Source organism: Aulonocara sp. 'chitande type north' Nkhata Bay, linkage group LG12 (genome assembly GCF_057382095.1).
Source record: "Aulonocara sp. 'chitande type north' Nkhata Bay isolate Kocher_YH1m ecotype deep benthic linkage group LG12, A_spYH_male_GT1.1, whole genome shotgun sequence".
NCBI classification, from domain to species: Eukaryota; Metazoa; Chordata; class Actinopteri; order Cichliformes; family Cichlidae; genus Aulonocara; species Aulonocara sp. 'chitande type north' Nkhata Bay.
Genome location: NC_141355.1, coordinates 18189095 through 18198762, shown reverse-complemented (window position 1 = coordinate 18198762; position 9668 = coordinate 18189095). Strand labels below are relative to the sequence as shown.

The following is a 9668-nucleotide window of genomic DNA, read 5'->3' as shown; positions in this document are numbered from 1 at the left end:
ATCACATATTATATACAGGTTGTATGTAAAGAAGGAGAATATTCACAGGTGAGGTAGGATTATGCCTTTGTTTTCATTTTTAATTCTAAAAAAATCAGTCTCCATCTCATAAGTAACAAAATATGGATATGGGAAAAAAACAGTGAACAATTGTGTTACGCAGTTTATGGGGAAAATACTGACAGATATTTCATAGACAGATTTGGAGGACACATTGTTATCAAAACATACTACATCTCGCTTCCCAACCATAATAAATTGATGTTTTCTTTCAGGAACCAGGAGAAAGTATGCTGACATCAGTGTCTTTACACTCACTGTCTCAAAAAAAAGGAAGGAAAAAAAAAATCTTCAACTACCTACAATGATCACACAGTCCCATCTTGTCCCAGGCAAACAAATCCAGGCTCTCCATTTCCCCAGAACTGATTTCTGTCGGCGTGCTCTAAAAAGATGAAATGCATCTGATGCAGCACAGAAAAGCACAGAGAGTTTGTCTGAGGTATGTGTATAAAGAGGGAGGCACCATCTCTCACACACTTTTTTGTTTCTTGCCCTCTCTCTCTCTCATTTTCTCATGCACACACATATGCAAATTTGCAGAATTCAGTACATGTGCAAACCCAATTACACCTACAAATGTGCAAACACACATCCCCACATATATACACACTGTAATACCTTGAGAGCTCCAAGTGCATATTACAAGAAAAATATTTTACAACGTGATAAAAAAAAAAAAAAAAAACAATAATAAAAATCCATCGGCGTGGGCTGTTACGGGGTAGAACCTTCATCAGATGCAGATGGTTGTGTTTTCCCCTGGGCCTGCTTTCCGGGTGTCTCATCAGCTTCAGGGGGGTTCTGTGGTCCTGGGGTGCAGCAGCAACCCAAAAAAGCTTTCTCAAGTTCCTCCACCATCGCTTTCTCTCCATCTTCCAGCTGTGCACCCTCCTGCATCTCCCACCTGAAGAGCACCAAAGCGCACAACATCAGCCATTTTAATACTTGTCAAAGTTAAAACAAACAAACATTAAAACCTGCTGAATGTGCTCTCCGAGGACCATGAACACTGTTTTCTGAGCTCAACCTGGCTGACTGATGATGGCCTTTAAAAAACAAATCTAAACACCCTTTTGAGTCTAAATTGAAAAATGAGAGGTGTTTTGGGGCTGTAACAAAGGCTTGAATTCAACCCAATATAAACAATTGATCGATTTAGGTTTACCTACTGAGCAATTTAGAGATACAAATGTTAAGCTGATGTTAAGCTTGCTTGAAATGCTAAAGTTTAGATTTTTTCTTCTTATATTTGTAAAAATGTTTACATGATTTACATATATCTGCATGCAAATATTGCTTTCCATGAGAATCGTTTCACTTTGCTGAATGAGGTCTGATGGCTTCAAATCTGTTGGTCGTCTATGGAGTTTCCAGTGGTGTTAAAAGTTTCACCCTTGAACTAAATTTAGATATAAAAGTGTGCCTTTTGTATATTTCAAGCAAAACAACCTTTGTGTAGACATCTGACAAAGTCATCTTCAGCATCTTTTCAACAAGTGTTTGTTGAATTGTTTATTTTTATGCAAGTCTGGACAATGGCTGCAAATCGGCTGATTTCGCGTGCATGCTGCACACCACCGAGGATCTACAAACCACACTTTCATGCTTTAGCTTCTCACATGGGAGCCTTCTTCTCATTCTTTTTTCATGCTGTGTGGGTCTGTATCACGGCACTTTCTGCTACTGTGACACGCTGTTAGACATACACTTTTGCACTCGTGTAAACATACACTCTTGGGTATCCACACAAAGAGAATGAAAACTCAGAGGACACTGTAAGAAATACTCAAGTATACATATATATTCCCTTTCTGTCAGTTGGATTCTTACTGTGGCTAAGCGCTAGCATTACATCTGCCAAACCTTCCTTGTTTGGGTGACTAATTTTTAGCGGGAGAGATTATTTGATGTATCATGTTTATTCTCGATTTTGTTTTATTGCTTATACAGTATGTCTCCTCATTGCATTTTTATAATTCTTCAAGCTACAGAGTGGAGCGCTTCAATATGAAGACATCAAGGGCAGTCACTTTGTAATTCACTCGCAGTATTTCAATTGAATCCCTTGACGAGTGACTGTGGTCAATCAAATCCATATGGAGAGCTGGCTGAAGGGCTGCCTTTGAGCTGCCGCATCACACTCCATCCAAACAAGAATATCTGTCTAACTGCAAATGATTGCATTTTCATTGCAATCTCAGAGTCTCCTTTCATCCTTCCCGTCTTTTCGATTTCTCACGATATCATCAAACGTGAACTATATCATATGCTATATAAAGCTGTGCTCTGCGCATGCGTGTGAAGAAGAAGAGGGGGTAAAACATACTATGTTCATTACATAGATAGCAAAAGATGAGTCTCTGGGTGCACTATGATGAAGCTTCAGACTCTGTTGTACAGACTGGACAATTCAGACGCTGCAGCCGCTGTCAGCGTAATATTTACCGTCTGTAAGGAGACGATCTGTTTATGCAAATATGCTTTGGCAGAAACATTTCCGCTCAACAGCGGCGTAGTCCCTCCATGTACAACTTTGGTCACGGATTCCTCTGTTCCCATGTAATTTTTCCCTCAATCTCTCTTTGCAGCCTTCGCAGGGCTAGTGGAACGTATATGAAAACAGAGCAAATGGGTAAGTTATCCCTGCATTTTTTTTTCTTTTTTCGCTGACATCAAATTAAAATCAGCTCCACCGAATAACGTTCATAAGATACAAACGCACAAACAAAACAATGCAAATGTCACATAGTGTGCAAAACAAAAGCAGCACGGGAGTGAGAGGGGGGAAACGGAAAGCTGGAGGAATGGCAGCCAATAAAGGAGGGAGCGAGGGAGGAAGGAAGACAGGAAGGTACGCTAAAGGTTTTTCAATGTTTAATTTTCAAATAGGATTAAGCAGAATGACATTTAGCTGAAGGTTACAGGCTCAGCATTGTCTTAGCTGATATTGATATGCAGGAGGCGCCCTGCTTGTCACTGGGACAAACACTGTTGATGAATGAGAAGCCTTTCCCCAGCAAGGTGTTAAGTGCAAATTTGAAATGAGAGAGAAGCAGAGGTAGAGAGAGGTATAAAAAAAAGAAAGAAAAACACACGTACACCCGCATGCACATAAACACACACGCACGGCATTACCATGTTAGTTGCCATGTAAACTGTCACTAGATAATGTTGCCAAAAGTGTAAATTGTTCCATAAAGTATTGGTTGGATATTAGTTGAGGCGGGTTGATCTTGTGCTGAAAATGAGTGAAAAAAAACGCACAAGGTGCTTTGCTGTGTGTATCTAATTTCAACTACAACACAACAATTCCTCTTAGAAATGCATAAGTAGGCTAAAGTTGACAGTAACTTCTCTGTATCCTCATTTCGGCAAGTTTTCCCCCGGAATTTACATCTTAATAAGGGGAGTCTTACCCTTTAATTCTTATGGGCTCTGCTCATTTCTCATGTATTAATACTGGAGCTGCTGACTTAGCTCTTCCTCTGAATACAGAATAGGACACACATATTAAGACTCATATATTTACAGGATTGATGCCACGGGAGATTGTCTCAGAGTGAGATGAAAAGGCTGGCTCAGATATATTTCAATGTGAACATCGATGTAAGCTGTCCTAATCATGGGATGATGCAGGCACAAGACAGAAAGCATCTATTCTAAATTTCAGCTGATAATGAGTAGTGATGTTCAACAAATTAAGAGCATAAGCCTTTCCCAGAGATCATCAGGCGATCAACTTAATAAATCTTACTCAAAACACAACGCAGATGAAACTTTGATGTTCGACTCCAGCAAGGCTCTGCCTTCTAGAGCGGATAACAAAAAACAGATGTAAACTGTCAGGAAAAAAATATCGCTGTGGAGGAAAGAGCGGAGGGGAAAAAAGCAAGGAAGAAGAAATGATCAGCAACAGGATAATAGAGGCAGGGCTACAAGTACAGACTATTTGAAAGAAAGTGAGTGAGCAAAAAGACAGCGTGCCTTAAAGATCACAACAGACAGTGGGCAGTGGTTTCTTTTGCAGCTGTCAGCGGGCTGAGTGGTTTCTCTCAGAGCGTTGGGTGTTTGTGCTGCACAGGGTGCCCTGTCTGCTTTGCCACTGGGACCTCTGTTTGTTTAAAAGGCTTGCCTGTCAAACAGAGAGCGCCACCGAGAGCCAGATACTCAGCTAAATGACTCTGACAGCAGCCCTAATCAGAGGCTTTGCACATTGCTGCAGGGCCTGGAGGATCCATCATAACCCAAGCCTAAATATTTAAAGTGCTAAACTTTCCAAAGGTCAGGCCTTTCCATGCATGCCAGGGCGACATGTGTCAGAAGTAGGAAGAGAGGCACTGAACAAGAGAGAGACACAAAGACATGGGGAGAGAGGCTATGGTTAATGTCCTTCATTTCTCTCCCTCTTTTATTTTTATTCTTGTGAACTCTGCATTCATTTTAGGGAAGAAATCAGAGGCAAACACCACTTTTATTTTTTCGTTCTGTTTTGAAGCCTTGGTTAATGTTGAGATTTTGGTTTCGTGCAGACTGGTGGAAAGAAACTATGCAGAATTTAGGACTCATTTAGGTAATTATTTTATAAATTTATAGAAATTAGAGTATCTTTATCGAGACGAGAACCAATTTGTACATTTAAGCATAACAAATATGAAAATTTGCAATACCAAAAAAAATTTCTTAATGTAAGTAACCAACTTACACATTTTAATGCTAATATCTAGTTTGTTGTTTTAGTTACTTGTGAATTTTATTTGTCAAAAAAATACTTTTTTTTTTTTATAATCTCTCATCGTCTGAACCCCAAATCCCTACAACCAGTAGAATTTACAAATATCAGTTTCTTTATTTTTATTTATTTCTGTATTCTGAGGGGTTTATTTCTACATTATTCAAAGCCTCATTAATAGAATTGTTTAATTGTGAAAAACATGGCAAAAAATGACTTTTTTTTGGCTGTTGGCATGCTGGAGTGATAAAAACAGACATCCAAAATCCTCTCTGTAAAAACCTTTAATGTAGCCACAAAACAGAAAAAGACTTTTGAATCTACTTTCATCTAATATTCTAATTTCTATTCTAAAAAAACAGACAGAGTGCAAAGTTAGATAGATAATACCTGATTTGCATATGTAAACATAACATTTCAGAAAACTTGTACCATCCTTGTAATATCCTGCTGACCTGTTATATCTTCTCTTTGGATCTTTGTAGTCAGGTTATGAGCTACACTCTGGCAGTCACAACAAAAGATTCAGCTTCACCTAATGTCTCTTGAAAAATTAGAAATAATGATGTTTCAAAACCTGAGAAAGAACTAAAAATCAAGCTCCCAGGCAGCTGCGAGTGAATCGTCTGCCAAGTGTAAGCTGAAGTCAGCAAAGATGGATGAACCTTTCTATCTACCTGACCAGAACAGGATTTCGAAATTTAAGTTGCTACTTCTTGTTGATGTCAGAACTTAAGGCGAGGTTTTCAAAGGTTAGGGGTAGAGGTGAGGTCAGTGGATGAAATGTACAGCACATAAGGATGTATACAACAGAGTGTGCGACTTATTTGGATCCAGTGCAGCCAAGTAAAGTCCATGTCATCTCATGTTATTCTCTTGAACCTGGTTTCATTTTTGTAGCTCCAAAGACAGTGTTTGGGAAGTAGAGTGGATGGGAACACATCATTATGGAAGAGAACACAAAGTACTTCTAAGGGGTGACAAGAAGTGTTAGAGTGTTTTATTCCCTTAGATCACATTCAATGAAACTGTTCCTGGACACACAACCTGAGAGAAGACAAACAGCCACTGTATGGAAACTAAGAGCAAGGCCATAGAGGTATAACAACAAAGACATGTTAGTAGTTGGTAATGGACGTTGTACATAAGAAAACTAGATCAGCGGGTGTAACTGGCAAGTTCACAATACAGGCCAGGGGGGTCGTTTCTTTGACTCGATTTCCATTGAGAAGCAAACATCCAATTCAATTTAGATATGTGCCTTAGCTAGGCCATAAGCCAGAGGGAGATTGTAACTGACAGCCATTGGACAGCTGGCGGCATTTGAATATTGACGAGACAGAGACTTGACAGAAAGGATTATGCTCTACCATCTGACTTACTAGCCACTACACTGATCCATTCTATTGTCAGATCAACTTAGTGTCAGATCTACAGTATGTCCGCATGGTGCGGTGATGCCACTCAGTATTAGACCCTACCTGAGATCCATCTCAATACAAAGTGATGTCCATTCAAAAGCTACAAGATGCTCACTAATGCAACAAGGACAAAAATACCAAAGAATAAAAATATCAAAACGAATCCATTTCCAAGTAAACACGAAATAGCAGACTGTACTTTTCAGACGCTCTACATAATACAGACCAAAAATATAAACAGTCTTTACATTATAATACTTTGGAAGATGGCCTGTAAATCTCATCTAACTCAAAACTCAACTTAATTTAGTTAGTGTACTTTCTAGCCTTGTGAGGACAATTTTGAGTTCAGACATTTAAAAGTAAAAGAGAGAATGACTCAAATTTGAATAACTTTCTTTTTTTTAATGTTTAGACTTTTTTACATTTTTAAATGTGTGTGTTTATACGTGTATGACTATATGAACATGTAGTTCAAACACAGTCACGGCATGTCAAACCGTGTCTTTCACCCTCTACACACCTTGCATTTGATGGTCACAGACAACAGGGCTTTGGGCAAATCTGTGAAGGCCCTCATCCACACACAAGATGACAAGCACAGACACACACCCAGACTCAAGGGCATGGATACACACATACAGGAACACACATATATGACATTTCAAACACACGATCGTCTACAGCTCCAAATCAAAACACAAATAAGATCAGCATAAAAAAGTATTTTTCTCAAATTGAAGTTTCTAAATATAGAGCAGAAGAGATCAAGTACTTTTATTTTATGATATTTTCTGACGAGTTCTGCTTGCATACATGCATCCATCCATCCATGGTTGCGCAGATCTCCTTCACTAACCATCTCCTCCACTTCTTCTGCTGAGACCTTGATGTGTTTTTACACAGTCAAGAGACATAATACCTCTCCAAAATGACCTGGGCGACCCTATCTCTAGAGTTCAACCCAAACAGCTTTCCAGAGCTCATATCTTTCACTTGTATCTACAAGTTACTTGAACTCTGCCACTTGAGGAAGCCACTATTCCCCAACCTAGAGTTGGCAATCAAACTTTGTTGAGAACCACAGCCTAAGATTGGGAGGTGCTAATTCTCATCCCCACCTCTTCAGATTCACCTGGAAACCTAAAGTGAGCTTGAAGTTGATGAAGGTAACAGGACCATTTGTAAAAAGCAAAGCCGTATCAACCAGATCAGCCTTAAAACTTCCAGAGCCCGAAAGAACTCGGGGTGAATCTCACTCGCCCTCGGGGGACGAGCCACACAAATCTTCCCAACAATTTTCTATTTTTAAATCTAAGTTCTGTGTTAAACAAATTAGATATGAAATGATTATTAATGAGTTTTCGAGCTGCTTCCAGGCAGATTTTGTTATCTTTGCACAAACTCAGGGTAGCTACTGCCTACTGTGTTCGGTGTTTGTGTTAGACTGAACTAACTGCTCCAGTTTCACACTCAACGAACAGATTGAACTGAGCGGCCTCCATATTTCCCCAATATCAGTTCAATGATTAAGAAAATGTTTTTTAAACTGCTTTTGCGTGCTGCTGAGTTGTAAAAAAAAGTGTCTATTACAGGAAAGTTACTTAGTTCAAACGTGCAGTGCTGGTGGCAATTATTGTGGCGGCAGAGGCGTCTGTATTTGCTATAAGAACAATGTATAGTAATGACCAACGATATTTGTTTAGTAAAATAATTCTTATGGTTTGGGTTGTGTATACATCACCGCGTGTGTGTTTAATGGCCTATTTTGTGTTCCTGCAAGACAGCACTTTATTATTTGGAGAAATAAGACTATACATCATGTGACCACATATTTCAAATCCCCACTGCATGGCAGTTTCAAGCTCTGTTCTCTCCAGTTATCCAGGGGAAAGTTTGAGTAAATTTGCAGTGGCTTAATTACTGAATAATTTAGACCATGCTCCAAATTAATGTAGACATTTCCATATTAATGTGTTTGCCTACCGATTCCACAGTTATTTGTACTGCGGACAGGAGGGTAGCAATTATCACAGCATATCATAGCAGTTGTTCTGGTATTTCAGACATCATTAGGCTGCTTGTCCACCACACTGTGACTGTGAGTGCTAGTCTAAATGTACAGTTTGGTACCTTCCTCAAACAGGCTCACTGTGCCTCTGTGGGTAAGATCTATTTTGCTCCAGGAGACAAAAGGTGAGGGACCTTGTTTGTGCTCTGCGGAGTGATGTCCAAGTTAGAATTCTTGCTCCTTGCAAATGCATTATTATATACAGCAAGGACAACAGCAAATAAGCAAGCACCAGCCAAGTCTACACAAGTGTCTGCTGGTCAGTGCAACCCAGAGGTGTGGACTCGAGTCACATGACTTGGACTCGAGTCATTAATTTTATGACTTTAGACTTGACTTGAAAAAATGTTGTAAGACTTGTGACTTGACTTGGACTTTTACACCAATGACTTGGGACTTGAATTGGACTTGAACCGGTTTACTTGAAAAGACTTGATATTTCACCCCAAATATAAAATTTAACATGCATATTATATAGAGATTGAAAATGTGACGTCATTCACGGGTAGAACCGCAAAGGATTCTGGGAACTCGTGGCAAGAGGTACTAGCGCACGCAGGCTTTCAATTGAACTCAGTCACACAGCGATAAAAAGAAACACAAAAATGTCAAGAAGCTGTTGTATTATTAACTGCAATAGCCGGTCGCATGACAGCCACGGGAAGCCGACGGGTAAAGAGATCGGTTGTTATCGGATTACGTCGTTGAAGAGAAATTGTTCGAGCCATGTTTCCGAAGTAACAAAGACGCGACGGATGGCCTGGATTGCAGCCATTCAAAGACCAAATATAACGTCCCAGAACCCTCCAGCTCACAGGTTAGTCTGCTCCAAGCATTTACACGAAGGTCAGTCTGCTGTTGTAGTTAATGCGTCATTTTCATAACATAATTGGTGATATAGGTTACAAGCAAGTCTGGCGCTGAACAGAAATTGTCGCGCTATGCTCCTTTGTTTATTGTGCATAAATAGTGAATTGTCCTGACACAATATTGCGTTTCGCTTCTGTTATTATGGTACATTGACAAAAACATATACTTTTATTCACAGGATAAAACAGGTTTTTTGTATCACTAATTGCCCAGTACGATTACAGCATACAATATTGTTGTCACTGCTACATTTCTGTGATGCTACCAGAAATTATTTCCACTACTAATTAATTATTGTTGAGCTCAAAGGTCCTATTAATAAACGGTTAACGAATGTGTATTTATGACGACGATTTGTGAGACTGGTAAACTTATGATACGTACGATGGTCTTTCGTTCTACACGGTGCATTTCAAGGTCCTGCACCCATCCGTCGGTAAACTGTACCTGGGCTTGTTGCAGTGACCGGAAGTTACTAAACTTCATGAGTGTATGCACTCACTCCAAGAACCGT

The 9668-nt window shown here is 39.6% G+C and overlaps 1 protein-coding gene across 3 annotated transcripts in view; it reads right to left on the bottom strand.

Moving 5' to 3' along the window:
- The window catches only part of kiaa0825 (KIAA0825 ortholog), a 117738-nt gene continuing 108070 nt past the window's right edge, over positions 1–9668 (bottom strand). For all 3 annotated transcript variants that reach the window (XM_086313993.1, XM_086313992.1, XM_086313994.1), the window contains exon 23: positions 1–967. In XM_086313993.1, coding sequence (XP_086170119.1) covers positions 778–967 — 190 coding nt within the window. In that variant the 3' untranslated portion in view covers positions 1–777. The remainder of the gene's footprint in view (positions 968–9668) is intronic.